We start from the raw sequence: 26,667 nt of genomic DNA, 5'->3' as shown, positions 1-26,667 counted from the left end.
ATATAAAATTCCAGATGAGGAACAAACTGTCCTGCTCAAGATACAGTGTAATCACACATGCATCATCTCGTCACAAATCTAGACCACAACCGCTCCATTTGCTCACAATTCCTGGACAATCTGTTTATTTGTTTTGTTGTTGTTGTTGTTTTAGCTGACAAAAGTCCTCAAGGCACCTAGAGATTTGCCTAGACTTCATCCATCTGCACTGAAAACACCGAGCAGACTCCCATGGCTCAGGAGGCAGCAGTACAGAGTAGTGGTTGGGACAGAACTCTCCAGTCACAAGGACTCGTAGATCTGAAATGAACAGCGGGACCTTCTAACTAGGTACCTTCACTTGGCTGACGCTCAGCTCTATCAGCTACAAAATAATATCTTCTCACTAGAGTTTCTGTAAGAATTATGCAGGCCTACAAGGAAAGTCCCAAGTGTGGTGCCAGCAGGAGGGAAGGCTCCAAACTGTGGGTGAGCGTCTTAGGATCGTGGTTACTTCTCTGTCAGGAGGGGCTACGGGAGTATCCAGGAGAGCGCTGGCCATTCTTCGGAGTATGCCCTCGCTGGGGAAATACTGGCAGAGGAGGCAGGTTTATTCTTTCTGGTTCAGGTCAGCTCAGACTCTTAGCATCCTGGCCGCAAGGTGGGAAAAGGCCAACAGCTCCCTCATCATTGTGATAACCAGAGATGCCCTTACACATTTCCAAGTACCCCCTGAAAGGGGTCAGTGCCTTTTTTTAGAACCACTCTTCTGAAGGGACCATCCTTATTAAGGAGTGATGCAGTTCTGTTAACCAAATTCAGAATGCCTCTGTGTCTCTGAGAAGTACTAAGGTGAGACAGACAAAGCCCCGTGGAAGGGAGAACAAGAAAGGCATATTTGGCACAGTCCGTATCCTTCCCCAAGGAATCCTGGTATCACAATTCCCAAGCTCACTGTTCAGGGCTCAGGTGGAAAGGTAGAGCTATATCCCCTCAAGCAACTCAGCAGAGAGCAACTCGGCACTGTGAAGCCACCTCTTTCGCCAGTAGTTGAAACAGAAGGCAGACATACACACCCAAACAGCCCTTCCTCTCCATACCCGACAAGGGCCCTCGAGTCCATGTCTACAAAATGTAAAAAACTAAATCACAAATGAAAAGACAACAGTAGCAAAACAAGCCTCCCCCTTCCCAGGACTGACAGAGGATCTGTGGGGAGAAAAACTCTAACTCATCATGACCGAAACCCATATCCTTCTCTGGCAAAGTATTCAAGTCGGAACCCTGCTTCCATGTTGTCACAGGTCTGAAGATGGAGGGTCTTCCTTCGGCTTCTGAATTCATTCTTTCGTACTTAACAGTGTTTTGGTGATGTCGGGAAAGACACGTGGCATTTGACCTTCCTTAGGGGTGAGGAGGGAGAGAAGGCACGTTTTCTTTACCTCGTTGGATGTATGAATGACTGAGGCACTGAGTGATGAGGAGGAATGTTCACTGGTGGAAGGGGAACAAATCCGGATCTCCTGCTTCCCGACCCAGCACCTGGGTCCCCATCCCCTAAGTCACAGATGTGGTTACTAAAGTGACAGAAGCACCCTGCTGAGGGATGGTCCAAGATGATGCAAGCTCTACCCACATTCTGGTCTCTCTCTCGTCCGAGCCTGACCGGAGGCCACTGTGTTGATGGGTCTATCGTCAACTGCAGAAGGAAGAATCTGTTGAGGAGGAAATGTATTTACATTCTCTTCTTGGGCAAGTTCTTTATCTCTTTGAAATGATTACATTAAACGGGTGTGGGGCTAGAGTCAGACCGTATCTTCCAGTCAGAATGGGTTTCTTAGAATCCTTGGGTAAAGTGAAGGTGAAACTCTGCATTAGGCTCACGAACATCAGAAACAATTCCATCTTTGCCAGTTGTTCTCCCATACATACCCGCTTCCCTAAAAACGAGATCAGAAGAAAAATCTGGGATTAGAATACCCCCACTCTTCCTATCTCGAGAAGAGCAATTTTATATATCTCAAGTAAGTGTTTTATATGCAGCCATAGAGAGTTTTAAATATTTTTTTTAAAGATTTTTATTTATTTATTTGACAGAGAGAAATCACAAGTAAGCAGAGAGGCAGGCAGAGAGAGAGGAGGAAGCAGGCTCCCTGCTGAGCAGAAAGGCCGATGTGGGGCTCGAACCCAGGACCTGGGATCATGACCTGAGCCGAAGGCAGCGGCTTAACCCACTGGGCCACCCAGGCGCCCCCATAGAGAGTTTTAAAATAAAATGACCACATATACCTCATGGCTTCCCAGAGAATATGCTGCTCAGAATTTTTTTTGTACTTAGTTCACATTTTAATTCCTGCTCATGAAAACCTATCCTCGTTCTAGACAGGAACTAGAGACAGATCCAGGCTATGCTGTCTCCTTTAGACCTACTTTATCTCTTTCCCTTGCTCTTACCTGGAAGATTAAAGAGAGAACGAGTCAGAAGAGACTCTCTGGAGCATTCCTCTTTTATAGACAGAATCCTGCATGTGCCCATCCAGGTGTCTAAAAGAGGGACTGGTGAGATTCCAGAACCCAGCCTCTCAGCCACCAGTCCAGCAGAAGGTAACGAGATGCTCTTAACACCAACAGTTTCTTGGGACTCAAATAATCACTGAGACAGCTCAGAAAGGGAGATTTTTAGTCATATTTAAGGATTTAATGCCAATTGCTTTCATTTTGTTTTTAAAATCCGAGATGAATATAGTAGGGCTGTACTATCTTGGTTATTTACCTCTTCTCTTACATTGTTTGCTAAGAAAGAAATATTTTGGGGGGCGCCTGAGTGGCTCAATCATTAGGCGTCTGCCCTCAGCTCAGGTCATGATCCTGGGGTCCTGGGATTGATCCCACATTGGGCTCCCTGCTCGGTGGGAAGCCTGCTTCTCCCTCTCCTACTCCCCCTGCTTGTGTTTCCTCTCTTGTTGTGCCTCTGTCAAATAAATAAAATCTTAGAAAAGAAATATTTTTAAAGATTTTACTTATTTATTTTAGAGAGAGAGAAAGAGCACGAGTGGGGGGAGAGGGAGAGACAATCTCAAGCAGACTCTGTGCTGACTGAGCTCAAGCCCAATGCGGGGCTCCATCTCACAACCCTGATATCATGACCTGAGCCGAAATCAAGAGTTGGATGCTTAACCAACTGAGCCACCCAGGCTCCCCAAGAAAGAATTATTTTTAAAACAATATCATGAAATGACAAAAGATTCTTTTAGTTCTACCTCTTTAATTATGCCATTAAGAAAATAAAAGTTGAACTGACCTATTCCAAAAGGAATAAACGTTTCTCTTTTAATAAGTTGTCCTTGATCATCCAGAAATCGATTAGGGTAGAAATCATCTGGTTTCTCCCAAATGGCTGGGTCTCTGTGCACTGACCACAAGTTGGGTAATATCACTGTGCCTTTAGGAATGGTATATCCTTGGAGCACTAAAACAAACAAACAAAAAAACCCAGTGTCATTCAACACGTTCTTACTAATAGTTCTCCCTAAACATCACTATCTGGAAAAAAAAAATCCACTTACATTCCTAGCTACTTAACTTGTGGAGACTAAACACTGAGGTGCTGGAAGGTAGGGGCCAGACCTTAACAATTGGCATCGTCGCCACATGCTCCCAGGACCTAGACCGAGGTAAGGCAAAGGAGTTGCTCTAACAGATGTTGAGTTAATGAATTAAATCAAACCAAACCAGAAAAACATTACAAATAATAGAAAACACTGAAACAGAAATCATAGGGCATTCCAGATAAACTTTCCAAAGAATTACAAATTTTATGACACTAAAAAAAAAAATCATAAGAGAAAATATATTTACAATACTGTAGGGTAAAATATTTGCATGTAAGAGGACCCACATGGTTCAAACTCATGCTGTTCAAGAGGCAACTGTATTTTATGGTAGTAAATGATAAATTATATCTACATATATAGTTTATGCATTCATGATATACCTTTTTCTTAATTTCTTCAATATTTCTAGGCTACACAGTTCATCCTGTGAATTTTTTCAAATCATCACAAATCTCCAAAAATTTTTCCAATATTTTTATTGAGAAAAGTCTGCATATAAGTGGACCCATGAAGTTGACACTGTGTTGTCCAAGGGTCAGCTGTACAGGGAAGTCAATGCAGGCTCTTAGCAGCTGACAAGTTCATATGCACACCCAGTGTATCAATTTGAAAACATGAAGTGATCCAATGTCATTTATAAGGTATTGACTCCTACAACTGCCTTATGACTATATTATATATAATATGACTATATTATATATAATATGACTATATTATATATATATGACTATAATATGACTATAATATAGTCATATTATATATAATATAGTCATATATATATAATATAGTCATATTATATATAATATAGTCATATTATATATAATATAGTCATATTATATATAATATAGTCATATTATATATAATATAGTCATATTATATATAATATAGTCATATTATATATAATATAGTCATATTATATATAATATAGTCATATTATATATATAATATATATCACATATTTGATATATATATTAATATATATATATTTTACATCCCAGCCTGTCTCCAGAGGAGGTAAATTCCTTCTTATAAGGGAGTTTACATAGAATCTAGGTCCTTACGTGTCAACAACATGACAAAATGGACCCATTTCAGTGTAGGTGAGAAGTTGAAACAGGTGCCCTTAGAATCAGAAGGGCTCTTCTAAGTCTTTAATATTTGTGCTTTGGTTGTAGAGCCGTAAAAGGTGAAGTAGGATAATTCCCAGTTAAAATCCTTAATTTCACATATAGACTAGCTTTTCTGATCCTCCAAGAAGACTGAGAGGGGCCTGTGTTAACTTGGGTGCTTTTCCTGCCCATACAGCCATCTTAGATGGCAGCAGAACATGCTTGACAGCGTAAGTGTGCGTGCCCTGACCTCTGGAGAGCTGTTTGTAAGACAAGCTGGACAGGACCACCAGGATCTGAATAACCGACAGCTGAAGGCCGGACCTCTCCCTGGTAAGCTGGATAACCTTTGCTTATCCACGACACGATGTTCAACCCTCAGAATGGTCCGCACGCCACCACTTCAACTCCTTTGGATTCAGAGCCTGGGCTTCCCTCAAGGGCACTCAAAGGAGAGGGATCACAGACTTGCCTGTTTTCTCCGAGGTCATGTGAGGAATGGCTAGGGGCACCACCACCGTCAGCCTCTGCACCTCCATGATGGTGGCTTCCGTGTAGGGCATTTGGGCCTTGTCAGTGAGGGAAGGGATTCTGTCAGCACCAATGACCCTTTCAATTTCTTCCTGAACCTTTTCTATTATAAAAACAAAAAACAAAACAAAACAAAATTAAACAATAACAAATAATAATCCAGAAGATAAGCCAGGAGAACTGAGACTGCCTTCCTACTCATACTTGCCGTCACGTCATACCCACAACTGCTAAGTGGGTAGGTCAGATTTGACTCAGCCTTGGAGAGGGAAGCATTGGTCACACATTCCAAGTAGAGGCAGCTGGTCCCAGGGACCAGGTACCACCTTGCGACTTTGAAAAGTGGCTAGCAGGACAGATAGATGGGTAAAGGAGAAAGCATTCTGGAATTAGGGAGACCTCTCAATCATTCCCTCATAGGAATAGTGAGCGGACTCTCTCAGCTCTTATGTGACAACATGAGGTAGCCCAGCGTGGGCCCCAGGGATCCCTGCCTCTCGGTTTCACATCCTCGTACGGTCCTCTCCCACCATCCTCTCCCACCTTGTACCATGGTGGTCTGTGTGATGCACAGAATGAAGGAAAAGTGAAGGCGGGTCAGTTCTGAGCTTAGGTTATAAAAGACATGGTGGCTCCTGTCTCAGGACTTGCTCTCTTTTGAGGGAAGGCAGCTGCCAAGTCAGGTGGCCTTACTGGAAAGTCCCAAATGGTAAGGCCTGCAGCCAACAGTCAAGTGGACACGCTGTCTTAGAAGTGGACCCTTTGGTCCCAGTCAGGCCTGCAGATGGCTGCAGCTCCGGCCAACATCTCAACAACAACTTCACCAGAAATCCTAAGCCAGACCACCTGGGTGAAGATGCCCTTGGATTCCTGACCCCCAGAAACTATGAGAGATAGTACATGGTGGTTGTTTCAAGCTGCCAAATTTGGGGATAATTTGGTACTTGTAAACTTGTTAACAAGTTTGTTTGTTTGTTTACTTGTTAACTAATGAAGTAAGCATGATCTTATTAATAATAAACAGAAGATGGCCCCACAGCGATGTCCACACCCCAACCCCCCAGAACCTAGGAAAATGCTACTTTTTATGTGGCAAAAAAGAGACCTTGCAGGTGTGATTTGATTAAGGGCCTTGAGATGGGCAGACGACCCTGGATTTTCTGGGTGTGCACTAATTACATTGGTTTTAAAACCGAAGAACTTTTCCCAGTTTAGTGTCAGAGGGAGATCTGAGTAAAAGAACATGCTCAGAAGAGTGGTAACATCTCTGGCTTTGAAGATGGAGGAAGGGAGCCAGGAGCCAAGGAAGTTGGAAATGGAACCTTCTCCAGAACCTCCAGGAAGGAATGCTGCCCCACTAACATTTTGATGTTAGCTCAGTGAGACACAGACCTTTAAGATAATAAATTCATGTTCATTTAAATCGCTAAGTTTGTGGTGATTTGTTATAGGACAACAGAAAAGCAATACACTGTCCTCCTTGTTGGTCTTCCACTGTGAACTTCCAGACTCTACCTATCAGTATTGATGTGGTCAAAATAGCTCTGTGATCTTGAGAAAGTCACATAACTTCTCTGGGACTTGAGAAAGTCACATAACTTCTCTGGGTCCCTGGTCCCCATTTTCAGAACAAGATGACTGGTTTAGATAATCACTGTAACTCCCGTTAGCCCTGGATGGTCTTTCTTTTCTAAAAGTCTTCCACTAGCATACATTTCACACCCAACCAGACCTTAGAGATTTATAGCAGGGGCAAGAAGATATGACATTGGCCCCACTGTCTAGAAACTTGGGAGCTGCACTGTTAACACCTTCCCAACTCCCTATGGGATTCGAGTATTTCCACTTTGTTTACCAGCCTGAAGACACTGCTCAGTGCCAGGAGCTACAGGATCGCCCAAGCTGCTGATACCGATTTAAATACTCTGGCTTTGCTTGAATGAAGGAGGTACAGGTTAATTACCTTGTATGTCGGGGTTCAGTGACATATACAGAAGGCACCAAAGCAAGGAGTTAGTTGTGGTATCAGTCCCAGCAATGAAGAGATCACCAATGATATAAAATAAGTAATCTTCATTAAAGCTACTGTTGCTGCTATTTTTTCTCTCCTCCTCCACGTGGAGAAGGTACATGTCTATGAAGTCCTGAGGGTTCTCTACATCCAGAGACTCTCGATGGTCTTTGATGATTTTTTTAAGGAAAGTGGTAATATCCTTTTCAATTTGTCTTAATTCCTTAAATGGTCCGAAGGGAAGATAATAAAGCCAGGGGCATATGTTGACCAGGAGGAGCTGGGTGTTCAGACAGATTTCTAGTGCTCGTGCCATGAGATTGAGCATCTTCTTAAACTCACTATTGGTGTAGTCAAAGCGCCGGCCAAAGCACAGGGAGCAAATGATGTTAGAGACGGCATTGTTGACAACGGGGAAAGGGTCGAAGGGGTCTTCTCCGTGCTTCTGCATTTCCTCTTTCACATACTGAAACTCTTCAATAATCCTGGGCTCCAAGCTCAGCTTTCCCAAGCCAAAATGACGAAGAGTTGAATGCGAGAACTTCCTCTGTTGTCTCCACACCGGACCATAATGTGCGAACACAATCCCTACAAAAGGACATTGAGAAAGAAGGTGAGAGAGAACAGTGCCTGATCCTACCGAGCAGGGCCTACAATGAGGCGTGTCCTGTGTTTGTCAAGTATCCCTTGTGCAAAATTCAGCCACAGGGAGAGATCACCAGCCAAAAAGAATGATTAGCAAAACTGAATTATTAAGACAGTACATGTTCCTAATAACAAAAATCATATCCAATAAAGCTTATTATGATAGGTAGGAACTCCCGGTGAAATGAAAAGCAAAGAATTTCAATTTCCAGAGTTGGCATAAATTTCCAAATCTTAGGCTTCATTAAGAGTAAATCCAAGCTTAAAAAGTGCTTCAGGCTGGATATTCCCATATTCTGAATAGAATGAGGCAGGGACATTATTGGACTGTGCCGACCATTAAGATCCCAGTTTCTGGCATCATTTTGGGGATATAGGAGGAACCTGTTAAATATTAACTGAAAAAATCAACAGCCCAACTGGATTATAAATGCTGGCTATCAGTTTGCATCCAAATAACTGGCAGGTGCTCTAAAATGTCTGTTGCTGGCAATAGCCCTAATTTAAAAACCTATGAACTCAAGGTCTCCACAACTCTACCTTATTTGATCCTCACGTATGTTATACATGTCCCACCACCAAGCCCAGAGTCATTCCAAGATGTTGTGTCAAATTGTTTTCAAATATTCGTTTCCCATCACCTATTTCACCCTCTTATTTTCCATGGGCCCTTTATTGTTCCAGCTGGTTCTCCTTTCCCATTTTTTTTTTAAAGATTATTTATTCATGACAGAAAGAGACAGGGAGAGAGGGAGCACAAGCAGGAGTATGAGAGGGGGAAGGAGGCTTCCCGCTGAGCAGGCAGCCTGACATGGGGCTCCATCCCAGGACCCTGGGATTCTGACTTGAACTGAGAACAGACGCTTAATGACTGAACTACCCAAGTGCCCCTCTCCTTTCCCATTTTTAATCAACATCATTTCTGGTACTTTTGAAGACATGCTTCACATATTTAAACAAATATTTCTGAATGCTGACTGTGTGCCCGGCACTGGGATGTTGTAAATATAGACCCTTCTCTGTGGTTAAATCTCACAGTCTTGAACACCTCCATAAAATGCCCTTCAAAATAGACATCCATGTGGTCAAACAAATCAGACAATCTATCAACTCAGCTTTTCTCCTTGGACTCTGCCACATATCTGCTCAAATCCACAGCAGCTACCTTCCCAGATCTTCTGTTCAGGTGTCTGGTGACTTCTGTGTGGCATTATTTAGGACTTTTCTTAGACTCTCCTGTGTTGAATCCATTTCCCGGATTCTACTTCTTCCTCTTTCTTGTTTCTTTCCCTGATTTTGCTAAAGCAAAAATGCATGGAAGGCAAATTTCTAAGATTTTTTAAAAAGCATATTTATTTTACCTCTTCTACTTCCTCAGAATTTCAAAGGCATTGCTAAGAGTGGATTGATGAGTCTTCGATGTACAGAAGACTTACCAAGTTATAATATGAAGTAAGTGCTTGATGCACATTGTCTTAATCACTGTTACTTTTTTAAGATACAAATAAAACTTCATAGTAAGTCTTAACATATAATAGGAAACCCCCCTTCTTGTTTTCTTTCAAAACTATTTTTTAAATTATTATTATTCTTGGCTCTTCACTCTTTTATAAAACTTTGAAGTCAGTTTTTTCAAGTTCTATTAAAAAAAACTTTGGGGATTTTCACTGGAATTGTATTTAATTTATAGATTTGAAAACTGCCTTCTTTCTGATAATTAAAGCTGCTTGCAGTGCAAGAATAAATCCAATTTTGGTTACAGTTTTATTTTGGTTTTAATTGTTGGGTTTGATTTCCTAATATATTTTTAAAATATTTATTTATTTATTTTAGAGAGCAAGAGTAGTAGCAGCAGAGGGAGAGGGAGAGAGAATCCAAAGCAGACTCCAAGCTGAGTGTGGAGCCCAATGCAGAGCTCCATCTCACAACCCTGAGATCATGACCTGAGCTGAAACCAAGAGTGAGATGCTTAACCAACTGTGCCACCAGGGCCCCCCCCCCCCAATATTTTTTTCATGGCCAATAAATTTCCACTCTCATAATACACTTGTCTGAAGATACTGGCCTCCTGAAATGAGCCAGTGTATACTCTTTCTCTCTGGAAGAATCTGTCTAAAATTATAATGATACATTCCTTTCTTTTTTCTTTCATGCTTTTATTCTTTTCCAGATATATAAAGTTGGTCATCTAACTCACTAGTTTTCAGACCTTTATCCCAATAAATAACTTAAGAATCTACATTTGCCTCTGAGTACCACATAAGCTACAGTCCACAAGTATTGTTTGCATGCATTTTCATTATAATCGTGTTTAAAATTTTTTTGTTATAATTTTTTTGCTACCTAAGTTTATTTTTCTTATACTGATTTTTGGCACTAATGAGGCTTGCTTTTTAGCCTAGTATGTGAGCGATTTTAATAAAATTTCCAATAAAACTGAGAAGAATTTTTATCTAAATCAATTGTTGGATACAGGGTTCTTTATATGTCCAGTAGAAACCTGATAAATGTTGGAATCCAATCTTTTGTATAATAGCAAATTTTTATTTTCCTGCTCTCTCAATTATTCAAATACTAATGTTAAAATATTTTGGTATAATGGTACATTTACCAACTTCTCTTTGCAATTCTGCAAGTTTTGCTACAGAATTCTGCTATGTAGCTCTTTATAACTACATATCTATCTTTTCTCTTAGGTATATATATACTGTTAGGTACATGCAAGTTTAAAATTATTATATATTCCTGGTTTAATAAAAAGCTTCCTTTATCACCATTTAATTCACTACTTCTTAACAATGAAGTTTGGCTTGAAATATATATTGTCAAAAGTATATGTAAGGTAAGTATTGTCAAAAAGACATCAGCTTTTCTTTTTAAAGTATTATCTCAGTATAACATCTTCCTTTCTTTTATTTTGAATTTTAATGTACCCTTATATTTGGGATATGTCTCTTTTTGGGGGGAGGGTATGTCTCTTTTAAAATAGCATACATTTGGGGGCACCTGGGTGGGTCAGTCAGTTTCAGCTTGGTTTTGGCTCAGGTTGTGATCTCATGGGTCATTGAGATCAGCAGGGTCAGCCTCCAGACTCAGTGGGATTCTGCCTGGGGATTCTCTCCCTCTGCTCCTCCCCCTGTGCACATTCTCATGCATGTTCTCTCTAAAAAATAAGCAATCTTTTAAAAAATTTATTAATATTACATTTGGGTTTTTAAAAAATCCATTCTAACAAAAATATCCATTCCAGCAATCTCTTAGCCAGTCAATTTTTCCATTTACATTTAATATAATTACCAATTTATTTCTAATATATTATTTTGAACTTTGTCCTACTGTATCTGTTCTTCTCCTTTTCTTCTCTTGCCCTTTTCTGACTTAGAGAAACAGAGTGAATCCTCACCCTCAAATTTTTAACACATTTACTTAAAGTCTGGATTAACAATCAGCAAACATCAGCACACAGGGCAAATCCAGCCTGCTGCCTCTTTTTATAGTCATATATATATATTCATATTCAACAAAGATTAGTTTTTGCTTTTTAAATGGTTGGGAAAAAAATCAAAACAATATGTCATGGGGGCGCCTGGGTGGCTCAGTGGGTTAAAGCCTCTGCCTTCAGCTCAGGTCATGATCCCAGGGTCCTGAGATTGAGCCCCACGTCGGGCTCTCTGCTCAGCAGGGAGCCTGCTTCCTCTTCTCTCTCTCTCTGCCTGCCTCTCTGCCTACTTGTGATCTCTGTCAAATAAATAAATAAAAATCTTTAAAAAAATATTAAAAAAAAAACAATATGTCATGATATACGAAACACATGACAGTCACATTTCAGGGTTTATAAATAAAGGTTACTAGAGCACAGCCAGTTAATGAGCCACTGTACTTCAGTTACATGTAGTCTGTGGCTCTTTTGCACTAAAATGGCAGGGTACTTGCAGCAGGGATTGTTGGTAGGAGAGAACACTTTCTCTGCCAGGGCCCAAGCCAAGACAGACACATTTCCTTGTTTTCTTGTGCTGGTGGCCAGGTTTGTCAGGTGTTCTTTGTCAAATTCAATCTTTCACGCAAAGTGAAACTCTTCAAGAGTCCTCTCTTTTATCTAGAGGCAATTTTTCATCTTGTGTGATAGAAGGTCATATCTCTCTGCCCTCACTCCACTTAGTCCACATCCTTGTCCAAGGGTTCACTAAAACCTAAGAGTGCCCAGAGCATTTGCTTTCTGTTTTCTGAGGGAGTGGGTGTGGTGATAAGGAACTGGTCTAGCTATATTTTATATGCACTTCAAACTCAGTGGCTCATCCCTATCCCCTATAATCACTGGACCTCCAATTCCTGAGACTTTCTGGGGTTCTGCAGGGTAAACTGTCTCACCCTCCACTAGTACACTCCTCTGCCCCATGTAGACACTTAGGGAGTGGTTGTCCTTCACTCTATGAAGTCATTGGCAAATCCTTGGTCTACTTTTTATCTTCGAATGTTGTGGTGCAGGATTGTAGATTCACTTCACCATGGATGGAGTGTGTGCTTCTGTTAAAAGTCCCTCTGTTTTGGTGTGTGATTATCAAGACAAAGAAGAAATGGAAATGTCTTAACCATTCCTGACACTAAAATTCTCCCTTTATTCAATTAAGCCCCATAAACTATTTCCTAGGCAACTGCAGCTTAGTCACTCTTCCTGCAATTAACCATGGCCAAGTCTTGCTGATTCAGCATTGAGACAGTGGGTCTCCTTCTTTTTCCTCACTTCATGATTTGACACTAATTTTAACTGCTGTCTAATTTAAGATATCACATATGACATCTGTGCTTTGTCCTATTTCTCAAGAAACTATTTTTTCTTTTATTAGGTCTTTAGCCTGTATCATCTACTATCTTTCAAACTGTACATTTGTATTTAAACATATTTTACCTATTAAAATGCCTCTTTTCTAACAGTTTTTCCAGTATTTATGTAGAGTCCCCATGTGCCAGTTACTAAAGGAATATAAATTAAAAGGACATAATACCTCTTTTTAAGATGTTAGTCTTTTGAGGAATTAGATCAACCAACAATCCATATCCACTGTTGTATGTTAGACTGTACTGAAATTACATACTATATTGAATGCTGTATGTTGGATTGTACTGAATTTGCACAGTTGGAATATATGCTGTTGAATGTGGTACTGTTGGGATGTGTTGTCTTGAATGTTTTCTGTTGGACTGTGCTGAAGTTGCATAGTTGGAATGCACAGTATTGAATGTTTTATGTTGGACTGTATTGAATGTTGCAGTGTTAGGATATATTGATTGGATGCTGTATGTCAGAGGTGTACTGAAGCTGTAATGTAGACAAAGGAAGGAGCACCACGTCAGCTGAGGGAAGGTGGCACTTCTCCGAAGAGAGGACACGTGAACAGATGCCTCATTTGTAAATAAAGGTGTGTGTGAAGGCACATTTTAGAAAACTAAAAAACTTGAGCAAAGTTAAAGAGGATGTTACAGGAAGTGCTAAATTATCTTTAGAGGGAATCAGGTTAAGATAAGTCAAGGAGATGGAGAGAACCTACTCAGAAGTGGCGGATATTTGAAGACTGGGACAACTGACAACAAGTTGACAGGTATGAAATCCTAGACAAAAGAGGTGACCCAGGAGACCATGCCTGAGAATGCTCGGATGAGTGGCATGGACAGAATTAATGGCCTCAAGCTTCCAAACTTCACAAAACACTCATGTTTTGGAGCCAGAATGGCTTAAGGTCTTAGGACTGTCTGAAAGAGATTCAGGCCCTTTCTACAGTTGCTGACCTCTCCACTCCTAGGCCTGAAAAGCATTTTTATTCACGGATATATACAAGGGCTTCATTTCAAGGAGGATGATAATACTAAAACATAAAAATGGCTCCAAAGCAAAAATTAGGACTCTCCTTGTTGGGAATGACAAAAATATATCCTTAAGTAGGTTTGACAAAAATATATCCTGAAGTAGGTTTGGCAAAAAAGGCCAATTAGGCTGTGGAAACAAAAGCAGGAAAAGCTGGGCGTTATCAGATCAGAGAAGACTAAAGCCCACACAACTCTTTCTCCCTGCACCGATTTTTCACTACTTTCTGCACGGCTTCATTTCTTTCCTATTGCAAACCACCTTTTCCAAGCATCAGGTGCTAACTTGGGATTCCTAATCTCCCGTTTTCCCCACCAGAGAGAAAAGGCTAGATAGACGTTGAAAAATGCTGGAGGAGGATTCAAATGCTTCAGTCCAGTATTCCATGATGATAGCAATTTGGATACCTGAGGTTTATTTTGTGTCTTGAGGTTTCTGAACTACACTGTAAATACAAATTCTTGAGTTCTGTGCCCAGCCTACAGACGAGCCACTGGTACAGAGAGGTGATCAAGTCATCTTTGATCTGGGTCTATCCCTTGACTAATCACTGTGGCCAGAGAGGGGAGTTCATATAAAGATAGGGCATCTCATGTTCCGAAGGCAGTCAGTGGTACAAAGGGGTGGTGAAGACAAAGAGGTCCTCAGAGGGGAGAGCTTGTCTGAGGAATAGGTGGTAGAAAGTTGAAACAAAAATCCACTTAAACCAAATACAGGATAGGCTAAACTGACTGTGATACATTCTCACAAAGGAATGTTGTGCAGCTCTTATGATCTTTGTAGGAGAATACTGAATAATGTGGAAATATACTCAGAAAATTTAAGCGACAAAAACAATGTGAATATGACTCCATTTTAAAGAAGCAAATACGTTTTTAAAAAATACATGTAAGGGGTGCCTGGGTGGCTCAGTGGGTTAAGCCTCTGCCTTCAGCTCAGTCATGATCTCAGGGTCCTGGGATCGAGCCCTGCATCCCCCTCTCCTTCTGCCTGCCTCTCTGCCTACTTGTGATCTCTTGTCTGTCAAATAAATAAATAAGAAATCTTTAAAAAAAATACATGTAAAATGTGATGAGCACTAGGTGTTACACGCAACTGATGAATCACTGAACACTACACTAATGATATATTATCATTATATTATATATATATATATAATGATATATATATATATACTAATGAAACTAATGATATATTATATGTTGCTAATTGGATCTACACTTCTAAAAAAGGGGAAAAATACATGTACAAATACAAATAGAAAAAATACTGGAAGGCTGCCACAGGCTGAATGTTTGTGTCCCTCTCCAAATTCATATGTTAAATCCCAGTGCCCAATGTGATGGTATCTGAAGGGAGGTCTTTGGGAGGAGATTGAAATCATGAAGGTGGAGCCCTCATGAATGAGGTCAGTGTCCCTATAAATGAGGCCCCAGAGATCTCCCTTGCCCCCCTTCCACCATGTGAGGTTACACATGGCCATCTGGGGACTAGGAAGTGGGTCCCCACAAGACAACAAGTCTGCGGGGGCCTTGACCTTGCACTTCCCAGCCTCCAGAACCGTTACGAAATAAATTCTGCTGATTATAAGCCACCCAGCTTGGTCCTCTGTTAAAGCAGCTCAAATAGGCTAAGACAAAGGCAATACATAAATGATTCACAGACCTGTGCCCCTGGGGCAAATAATACATTATATGTTAATAAAAATAATTTTTTTAAATGCCAATAATGGTTATCTCAAAATAACAGTGATCATAGATGATTTTCAATTCTATTTGGAAAGAATGGAAAGGAATTCTTTTTTTCCTTTTCCACGTTTCATGTTTTATAGTAATATACATACACTAAAGTAAAAATACTTAGTTTACATTAAATTTGACGCAATTTCCATTTATCACACATATATTTTCTTCCTCCTGAAGCAGAGAAGGTGCTATCCATCCACTAATTATATTTGTCCTTTCTTTCTGTGGGGTCAGAGAAATGTTCCTCTTAGTGGGAATTCAGGCCTTCTTGATACGAATACATAATGATTTCAAATACCTATTTTACTGCATTTACTACAAAATTTGGTTATCCTGCTTTCCTTGTTCATTTTTAAATTCCCCAGATGAACTTTCATTTTCTATTTTCATTTCCTAATTTCATTTTTGCATCATGTTCCCCTTTAAAGTAGTCAACACTGACTAGTCTATACTTTTAAACTTCTTCTAAATTTCCTTACTTTCCAGTTTTATGGCTCTACAGCTTGCTTTCACTCTTGTTTGAAGCCTCTAGCAATCTTTTAAAATTAGAAAGGATCTAATTTCTATCAACAAGGAAATAAATAAATCAGCTAACAAAAACTGGAAGTAGAAAGGTAATTTCAAGGCACCTGGGTGACTCAGTCAGTTAAGCATCTGACTCTTGATTTCAGCTCAGGTCATGATCTCAGGCTCGTGAGATCAAGCCCCCACATGGGGCTCCATGCTGGTTGTGGAGTCGGGTTAAGATTCTTCCGTCTTTCCCTCCCAGCCCCCACTCCCCGATCTTGTGTGAACTCTCTCAAACAAACAAACAAAAAACATATGTAAGTTTAAAAAAAAAAAACCAAATGAAGCTCTGTATTGTTTATGAATCTGAAGCAAATCTGAGTGGTAAATGAATTTATATTGCTCTCTGAACTTCATATTTGAAATATTTTGTAATAAAAATGTGATGTGCAAAACCTTTTAGAAGAAATAGACCACGTTTAGAGTAAAGCACTCTTTGGTAGCCTTGGCTCTGAATTTTTAACTTTATTTCCTATTCCTGCTCAGAAAAACAATTAGATAGATTAAAGAGTATGATGGCCATGGCTAATGTGAAATATCTCTATGGCATATCTAGCTTACTATAGTCTTCATGGGCTTAAAAGAAGATCAACTTGTCTAAGCATGATATTTTGAAAAATTCAAATATAATAAACAAAATAAACAACCTCCCACATTCTAGAACTTTTTGGCAATGTGCTGTCAACTATTTCAAGCCTACCTGCACACATCACTGTTTATGAAACATTCACTTCTCTGCTAGTCTTGCAACTTTAGCAGCAACATTCTCCAAAAATATATTGTAATCAATATATTGTAATCAATATATTGTAATCAATGCCTCTAATTCCTAATACTGTTTCTCTTTCTCCTATTCTCTACATATCTCTTTCCTAAGCAACTTCACATTTTATAATTCTACCATTGGAAACAATAGCCAAAGGTAGCTAAGTAGCTCAGCCTTTAGCTCTCATGGCTTCTCTTCTTCAGGCAGATAACTTCAGTCTATCCTTTTCTTGATCTATAAAGTCTGCTCAGAATTTGGTCCTTCCGCCTCTGAGGGACATCTTGAAATAAAGTCACATTCTCCCCTTTTATTCTTCACCCTTGAAAAAGTTCCATTAAAAACATTCCTCAGCTATCTCCATTTTCCTATTCAGATGATCTGTTCTCTACTCTAGGTTAACCCCACAAGTATTTCCTTTGTGACTATGGTTCTTCCTTCACCTTCTCTTGTCCATCACCTTCACCAGCCACAGTATTTTTTTCTCAGTTTACAGTCCATGATCCAACACACATCCATTAGAATACCAGAGCAGTATCACCTAAAAAATCCTGTCTTTTGCAGGAATGAATATTTTGAGATGGTGAAACACCAAGTTACCCCAGATTCCCAGTCTCTTCCCATATAAAGGATCTAGTAATAAGTTGTGACCCAACTAATACTTAGAAACTGTTTCTTACAGATTTTCAGCAAACCATAAACCCACCAAGGACCTCAAAGAAGGAAATCTAACTCATACCTTAAAAAAAAAAATCCAGAGGAAAAGATAGACATGCAAAAAAAAAATTACAATATAATGTAGTAAGTGCATCAGACATGCAAAAAAATTATAATGTGGTAAATGTATCAATAGATGCTTATATGTACATAGCTACTCATTTCTTGATTACCTACTTGTACCAATTAAGTGGGGAAACAGTGGTTCACAAGACAAACCAAATCTTTGCCCTCACAGAGTTTATATCCCATTGGTAGGTGGGGCTTGTAGTAACCTAAATATTTTCACGGTGTTTAGTGACTGAAATATGAACGAGATAAAATAAGTTGTGATATTGGGCAGTGTCTAAAACAGGACTGAAAGGTGACAACTGGCCTGAGAGAGGATAAGGAGTCGATTAAAGTGAAAAGTTATTCCATGTCCAAGGACAACAAACACAGCAGACTGGAACAGTCACGAGCTTGGCAGAAATCTGCCTAATTTTTCTAGAACAGGTAGAAATGTACAAGTAAAGGCAGAATCAAAAGAGCTAAAGTCAGAAAGGCAGGCAGGGACCAAGTCGTTTGGGGCACAGTAGGTCAAGGATGGAGCTGGAGGCAAGTTTGATTCATGGTTTTTAAAAAGAGATCCCTTTGGCTGCTGTGTGGATAAAAACACAAGAGTGGAAGCAAGCAGGCTAGTTAAGAAGCTTCAAGCGTCAGATGAAAAATGGTGGTACTGACTGAGGGTGCTGACAATGGAAATGGAAACAAGTGGATGGATGTAGAATTGTGTCTGCAGGAGGAAAGGATGAGATGTGCTGACTGACTGGCCGGGTGGAGAGGGAGCAGAGTTTAAAATAAAACAGTGGAACCATGGAGAAAGGGTAACTCACCTCTCCTTGGTGGAGTGGAGAAGTATGTCAGCGAACACATTCTCAAAGAGGTGACTTTCACCGGTATGAAAAAAATGGAAAATAACAAGTGTGGGTGAGGATGTGGACAGACTAGAACCTGGTTCATTGCCTCCAGGGAATGTAAAATGGCGCAGCCACCATGGAAAATAGTAGGATAGTACTCAAAAACTTAAATATAGAATTGCCATGTGATCAAGCAATTCTATTTCTGGGTTTCTACCAAAAGAATGAAATGGAGAAGGACTTGAATGGATGTGTGCCATGTTCCTAGCAGCATTTTTCATAGTCACTAAAAGGCAGAAGTACCCAAGTGGCATCAGGGGACAAAAGGCTAAACAAAATGAGTTCTAGAAATTCAATGGAATAGTATTCAGACTTAAAAAGGAAGGCAACTGGGCACCTGTGTGGCTCAGTTGGTTAAGCGACTGCCTTCAGCTCAGGTCAGGATCCTGGAGTCCTGGGGTTCAGTCCTGCATCACGCTCCCAGCTCCATGGGGAGTCTGCTTCTCCCTCTGACCTTCTCCCCCCTCAAGCTCTCTCTCACTCTCTCTCTCTCAAATAAATTAACAAAAAAAAAAAAAAAAGGAAGGCAATTCTCACACAAGCTACAACAGGGAAAAACCTTAAAACATGATGCTAAGTGAAAAATGTCAACCACAAAAGGACAAATAATGTATGATATTACTTATATCAAGTACCTAGAACAGTCACATTTGTAGAGGCAGCAAACAGAACAGTGGTTGCCAGAGGCTAGAGAGAAGGAAGGGTTTTTGTTTGTTCTTTTGTTTAATTTTGAGTAATCTCTATTCCCAACGTGGGGCTTGAACTCATGGCCCCAAGATCACAGCTGAATGCACCACCAACTGAGTCAGCCATGTGTTCCAAGGAGGGAGTTGTTAAATATTTGTTTAATGGGTATGACGTTTCAGCTTTCCAAGATGAAAAGTGTTCTATAGATAGTTGTAATGGTTTCACATCAATGTGAATGACTTAATGTCACTGAACTTAAAAACGGTTAAGATGGCAAATTTTATGTTATGTGATCTCACCACAATTTTTTTTTTTTTTTTAATAAAAAGGGAGAGAGGCGCTTGGGTGGCTTAGTGGGTTAAAGCCTCTGCCTTCAGCTCGGGTCATGATCTTGGGGTCTTAGGATCGGGCTCTCTGCTCAGCTGTGAGCCTGCTTCCTCCTGCCTGCCTCTCTACCTACTTGTGATCTGTCTATCAAATAAATAAGTTTTAAAAAAGGGGTGGGGGAGAGAAAGCAAAGCAAAGCAAACAGGAGTCCTCCAGGAAGCCATGAGATGGAAAGAAAATTCTAGGTAGAAGCAGCAGCAATGTGTGAAGGCACGGAGTTGGTGAATTATGAACGGTGACAGTTGTTTTTCAGTGGGATATTTAAAACATTATGATCATCATTTCTATTCATTTAAAATCCTGATGCAGAACTCTGGCTTAATCAGATTCAAAAAAGCCTGGATCTCTTTATGCCGCATTTCACATTCTCCTAGATGTCAATCTAGTGGTGAAGACCCACATCCAGTTACAAAATTATGCAGCCCCAGTTTTGTTAAGTGCAGTAAAGGAAAAGCAGTTGTGCACAGAAATTGGTTCCAAAAGAGAGCTTAACTGGATAGGAAGTGAGAAAAAATTTCCGGAGGGAAAGACATTTAAATGTAACACCTGATTGATGAGAAGCAATTAAATTAACATCTGACTCAGACAAAAAAAAGTCTGGGATCTATACCAGCCAGTATGACAAAGAGTAAGACTGATAAACAAAGGGGTAGGGGGATGGAGTTAGGGAAAGGGTAAATGTGATCTTTTATTGCAGTGGGTAATATGTTTCCCAACTTTCAAAACTGCCCAACTTGGATTTCCGGAAGCAGACATCAGAAGCTACAAACCCAGTAAAAGAGGTTTGCCAATAGGCTCCTAACGTGTTTCCTGGACCTTTTATCTTATGGAAAATACCTTCTTAAGCTCTCATTCAGAACTCAGAAGGTGTAAAGAATATCCCTGCCTCCTTCTAACACGGCCAAGGTTTCCCCCTGGGGACACAGCCTTGAGAATGAGGCCTTGTTCTCGGAAGGACAGAGCATCCCTGGAAAGGTAGAGCCTGGCTTTCACCATCCCTCCCACCCCCACCCCTGTCCCCATTACCCTTCCTTAACTTTCCGGTGGGTTTCCTACTTCCGATCTCCGACTATGATGAGCCACCCATCCAGCAGCTCAGCACGATCTTAAGGGCACCGTTAACGGGACGCGACGCCGCTCCCCTCCCACTTCGGGGCTGGGTGCGGGTGGGCTCGGTGCGCCGGCTGGAAAGGGCGCAGGAGGCGCCGCATCGCGCGTTCACGCTGCCCGCGACCCCCAAGGCTCCGGCTCACCCTTCTCCTTGGTTACGAGGGAGACCAGAGGCACCCGCGGGCGGTCGCTAAAGATCTCGGCCTGCTGCACCAGCGCCTCGCGCACGCTGTGGAAGTCGCTGAGGACCACCACCAGGTAGTGGCCGATGAAGAAGCTGAAGACGTTGCCGTAGACGCGGGCCAGGTCGGCCAGGAGCAACTGCGGGCTCAGGGCCGAGGGCTCCGTCCCTGCGGCCCTCGCCCGGCGGTGCAGCCAGCTCTTCCGTCGGAGGAACGAAGGCAGCAGCACGAAGCCAAAGTTGCCCACCACGGGCCAGGGCGTGGGCCCGGGAGGGATGCCTCGCGCCCGGTGCCGCCACAGCCAGCTCCAGCCGAGCAGCGCCGCGAGGCTGAGCAGCCAGAGCGCGCCGCCGGTGGGGTCCAGCCGCAGCAGTCCGGGAGGCGCAGGCAGCAGGCGCAAAGGCCAGGGCCAGCCCTCGGCGGGGGGCTGCGGCAGCCCGGGGGAGGCCATGGCCGGGCGCCGGGGTCCGCAGCCTCGGCTTCCTCGGGCGGATCCCTGGAAACCGCAAGCTGACAGCGGCGCCGGCTCCCCGGGCGCCCGCAGCTGACTGCGCCGCGGGGCGGGGGGCGGGGAGAAGGGCGGCGGAGGGCGCCGCGGATTGGCCGCGCGCACCGCCCGCCTCCAATCAGCTAAGCCCGAGCTGAAACGGGGACGCGCTCGCAGCGTGGCAGAAGCGGTCCTCTGGGAGGCGGGGCGCGCGATCCGAAAGTTTGACCCCAAAGTCCTGTTGGGCTTCTCCTCCGGGTCGGGCCGGGCAGTTACTGCCCTTGACACAAAGATGCTTGCGTTCCGATTGGCTGTCGGATTTCCTCGGGTTACATGTGTCATTTGAGTGTATGAACTGTGCCTGGTGAACAGGCCGCTGACATGACTCAGCCTCAGCACCAGCGCCTCTACCCTAAGGGTCCCCGTCCCCCCTCGGTAGCAAAAAGACGGGGTTTATCTGAAGCAGGACTCAGGGAAAGAAGAGGCCGTTTCCTCCCTTCAGAGAGAGGAGGACGATGGGAAAGCAAAGTGCAAAATTTGCAGGTGCAGACAGCTAACGTTGCGGGAAGGATGGGCGGGGTGGGGGGATGGGGGAGTAAAGCTTTCAGAACTTGCCTCTAGCAGAACTTTGTGCGGAGAGCGAAAGCTCAGCGTTTATTTAAACATGCAGCCTGGGTAAAGCAGCGAGCCCAATCCAGGGATAGATTAAAAAAAAAAAAAAAAGAATAGACTTGGAAGATTAAAGTAGCTAATACTATAAAAAGAAAATTAATCGGGTGAAGAGAGATGACAATATTATTATTGGTATGAGGCCAACCCTGAAATGCTGAGATTGAGATATTAAGTATGAATTGTATAATACGTTTAAGGCAAAGTCCTTTAATCTTCCCCATGATGGCTCCTAAGAGCTTTCCTTTCCATCTCCTGTAGGCTAAACCCTCTGATTTCTCGTCAATGTTAAGTTGACACATAGAATTGTCGATAGCAGATAACTTATCTGCTGAAAGGTCAGTTTCTTACGAATCAATTTAATTGATCGTAATGAACAATGTTCTTTTCCGAATTTCAGATGCCTTTTAATTCTTCCCCATACATAGACCCTAAAACTTTGAACACCACGGACTACTTATAAAAGACTGACTAAAGCATAGTGAGTCCTCTCTATTCATTCTCTGATCCATTCTGCCCTTTAAATACCCAGTGCATAGCACTTTGTTAGGGCTGCCTTCACAAACTAATAGAGTAAGCTAATTTTTCATAACACCATGGATAAAACTTTTTAAAATTTTTTAAAAAAGATTTTATTTCTAAGTAATCTCTATACCCAACATGGGGCTGGAATTTACAACCCCAAGGTCAAGAGCTGCATACTTTACCAACTGAGTCAACCAGGTGCCCCTGGATAAACTTTTTTTTTTTTTTAAGATCTTATTTGACAGAGAGAAAGAGAGCACAAACAGGGGGAGCAGGAGAGCGAGAAGCAGGCTCCCCCTGAGCAGGGACCCCGATGTGGGGCTCAATCCCAGGACCCTGGGATCATGACCTGAGCCGAAGGCAGATGCTTAACCAACCAAGCCATCCAGGCGCCCCTGGATAAACTATTTTAACCATGTAGCTCATCCAGTGCTTCTTAGGGTTAAATTTCCCCCAAATTATATGCAGGGCTTTCTTGCCAGAAAAAAGAAGACTTTCTGCCCGACTCTTCCTATTTTAAATGGGTGAATAAAATGTAATCCTTTGCAGTTAAGGAAGAGAATACTAAAAGATCTTTGGGTAGGGATCAAGAGAAAGGAACACAAGGAGAGCATTGAGAAAAAAAATCATTTTTTATTGAATCCTCAAGGATAATTTTACACCAGTCTCCTTCCCACTGAAATCCTTCTTACTGTACATGAATTTCAGTCAGAGGTATTGGTAACAGTATATCTAAAATATCTAAGTACTTACTGTTTTGTTTCCAAGAGTAGTGTTAAATTACTTGTGAAACAATAATTGCCCAGCTGGTTTATAATTCCCTGGAAGTAGAGACTGCACACTGCACCCATCCAGTCAGTGAGCATGAACAGAGAGAGCTTATGGTTCAAGAAAAGTTTGCAAAATGTTGATGAAAAGAGAGAGTAGAAATACTCTTTGTACTATTTAGATGCCCAACTCCACAAGACACTTAAAATTAACTGCTTCATTTCCTTTAAGTTTCTATGATTTACTTTATATATATTCATTTGAACATGTTCTATGTATAGTGTTAATGAATTTCTTTCTGGTGTCTCTGGGCATCTGTGTGCTCTACATGAAACTGGGATAACAAATGTACTGACCTCGAGCATAAGAATTGGACGGAATAATTAACACAATGTCTAGCATTTAGTTAAAGCTTGGTAAGCACAAGTTATAATTTTAAGAATTATTGTTGGGGCCTAATAATGCTTTAAACTCTGTAAGTTGGTACTCTTACTACCCTTTTATTTCTTTTTTATTTTTTAAAGGTTTTATTTATTTATGTCAGAGAAAGATAGTGAGAGAGGGAACATAAGCACAGGGGAGCTGGAGAGGGAGAAGCAGGCTTCCCACTGAGCAGGGAGCCCAACATGATGCAACATGGGGCCCAATCCTAGGACACTGGGATCATGACCTGGCCCAAGGCAGATGATGAACAACTGAGCCACCCAGTTGCCCCTCTTACTATCCTTTTATCACCATGTTCAGCTTTTTCTACCCTTTCCAAAATTTGATTGTGAAACTGGACAGAATATTAACTTGTTTTCAAATTCAGCCTTTATGCCTTGTATTAACAAATAAACTTGCCAGTCTTCAATGTTAGTGACTTCATTCCTCTCCAGTTGCATGTATATATGATTTTTCTGCAGAAGGATATAGTGAGGGAGATCCTGAAAAATCTGAGTATCAGTGGAAAACAGAATCTCAAAAGTAATGAAATCCAATTCCCAAAACTTCTTTTTGTTGGGATAAAGGGGTACCAGGACTGAAACATTTTTTTTTTTTAAATTTAGTGCCCAAACTAGAAATAGTTCACGTGTCCTTCAACAAGAGAAAGAAGGATACTGTGATGTGTTTATAAAAGACTACCACTCAGCAAGGCAAAAGGAATAAGCTATGATACACTCCGTGATGTATCTCGAAACACATTATGCTAAGTAAAAAACCTGGACACGAAAGTGTGTCATGGGCACAATATGAAGATGCACACAAGACTTTTGTCTTTCCACCGTGTCAGTTTTATTCAATCATAAAGCAAGGTTGATGTAATTACGAAACAGGTGCAGGATTCCAAACTCAATGACATTTCACCATGTGGTTGAACTTGGCTTCTTACACAGCACACAGAACCGAACATAAGACAGACCACACAACAAACAAGATAGCAGAAGGGTGCAGGAAGTTAACGACCCAAACTCTGAAGTCAGTCTGTGGGCACTCGGTTGAGATAAGGCCTTGGTCCCCGCCGGGTCAGGTCTGGGCAGAACCTTCGGGGCCAGCTGCCTTTTTAAAGTAGGCAAACATGAGGTCATGTCTGAAGAGTCTGACAGTTTGCTGCAAAACCCCTCCCCTTTTTAAAAGGATTTAATCAGTCTCGGGCCCCTGCAGACCTCCGCTGGTTCTACTCGTTATTGGTTCTGGGGTGTCAGCTGACACAGGTCCCAGGGATATCGCCTAGCTACAGTACCTTTCACTGCTCGTGTTCCCTACTTGACGCAGGCGCCTGCTTGACATGAGTGACAATCTTGTTCGCTACAGAGTACACACTGTATAACTGAATTAAATGAAGTCTTAGCATAGGCATAACTCATCTGCGGTGAAGAAATGAGACCAGGAGGTGGGAGTCACTGGGGAGGGGCATGAGAAATTTTTCTGGGGTGGTGGAAATGTTCTCTATCTTGATCAGAGTGTTGGTTACTTGGGTGTATGCATTTGTCAATACCAAACTGTATTTCACTGTAGGCAAATTATATCTCAGTAGGACAATTTTTTTTTTTTTTTAAGAAATCCAGTATCTTGGAAGGAAAAGGCATGGGGAGGTAAGAAGACAGTTAGCAACTGTGAGTGCCAGTAGTAACAGGTACATGATACATTGTTGTTATAACAGTGACCAGTGGTTTAATATGTAAGTAAAGAGGTGGTTTAGTATGTAACTAAAGAGGAATGTCAGAGAAGCACTTGGGTGGCTCATTTGGTTAAGCCTCCAACTCTTGGTTTCTGCTCAGCTCAGGATCTCAGGGTTGTGAGATCAAGCCCTGGGTGGGGCTCTGTGCTCAGCATAGAGTCTGCTTGTCCCTCTCCCATCCCGTGTGTGTGTGTGCACTCTCTCTCAAATAAATAAGCAAAATCTTAATTAAAAAAAGAAAGAGGACTAGCAGAAAAGGTGATTAAAGAATGACAGTCCTTTGAAAAAGTAAGTGTTCCCTTTACTTTAGTTAGCCTGGCTATAATTGCTAAAGATTCCTCATATTTGATTTTTATAGGCTGAAGCGTGGACGAAATCCCCACTGTTCTTTTCTTCTCGCTCATTTGCTTCTGTTTATTATGCATCAATCATTGTAGAAACCACACAGGAGCTCTGGCCAAGCCTAATTGGGTTGCCATGGACAAGTTGTTAATCTTATGACTTGTTTTCTTCTCTTGGTAAAATGAGGGAGTTGTAACATCAGGACTCTGAAGATTCCTACCGTCCTTGATCTTCGCCCTCTCAATCAGATTGTCAGGACTTTGAACTTGGCCCTGGTTAATAATGTCACAATTAGTCAATAAAATCTGAAAAAAATAAAGTGTATTTACAAGGTAAACTATAAGCTGGTTGCCTAACAAAACTAGGGATCCTGACCTCCTATCGCAGGTGGCATGGTTGTCCCTTCGCCTGAAAAGGAAGCCTCATTTCTAAGGGTCTTGAAGAATCACATTTTAGATAGGACACAGAAAGTTATCTACTCCTTCCAGGGTGGCTAGCTGGCTCAGTCAGAAGAGTATACAACTCTTGATCCTGGGGTCATGAGTTTCAGCCCCACGTTGGGTGTATTTTTTTTTTTATTTTTAAATAAAAATAAAATTTTTTTATTTATTTTTAAATAAAAGCTTAAAAAATAAGTTACCTATTCCTTCCTTTAGTCAAGAACATGCTCATAGCAAACCAGATATTTTAAAGTCAGTCTTTAAAAAGTCAGACTTTAAAAAGAGTAATACATAAGTTTTTTTTTTTTAAGAAAATTTCGAAAATGCAGGAAACCATAAAAGAAGAAAGAATCATCTTTTAATTTTTTCCACTTAGGTAATTTCTAACATTTCTGCGTGTATATTTCAT

The 26,667-nt window shown here is 41.5% G+C and overlaps 1 protein-coding gene across 3 annotated transcripts; it reads right to left on the bottom strand.

Moving 5' to 3' along the window:
* Positions 1-148: 148 nt before the first annotated feature.
* On the bottom strand, positions 149-21,434 carry LOC125093261 (cytochrome P450 2U1). Of its 3 annotated transcripts, XM_047718170.1 has the most exons (6): positions 20,828-21,432; positions 15,623-15,712; positions 7,197-7,832; positions 5,175-5,336; positions 3,281-3,448; positions 149-1,919 (listed from the first exon to the last, which is right to left on the bottom strand). In XM_047718170.1, exons 1-6 carry the CDS (start codon positions 21,315-21,317, stop codon positions 1,741-1,743), a joined length of 1,725 nt encoding a protein of 574 aa, XP_047574126.1. In that variant the 5' UTR covers positions 21,318-21,432; the 3' UTR covers positions 149-1,740. The 3 variants fall into 3 exon arrangements, with proteins under 3 accessions (XP_047574126.1, XP_047574128.1, XP_047574127.1); XM_047718172.1 differs by lacking the exon at positions 3,281-3,448 and having other exon boundaries at positions 20,828-21,434; XM_047718171.1 differs by lacking the exon at positions 15,623-15,712 and having other exon boundaries at positions 20,828-21,431.
* Positions 21,435-26,667: the final 5,233 nt, after the last annotated feature.

Source organism: Lutra lutra, chromosome 2 (assembly GCF_902655055.1).
Source record: "Lutra lutra chromosome 2, mLutLut1.2, whole genome shotgun sequence".
Classification (NCBI taxonomy): domain Eukaryota; kingdom Metazoa; phylum Chordata; class Mammalia; order Carnivora; family Mustelidae; genus Lutra; species Lutra lutra.
Note: the sequence above shows the minus strand (reverse complement) of the source record. Positions and strands in the feature narration are given on the sequence as shown.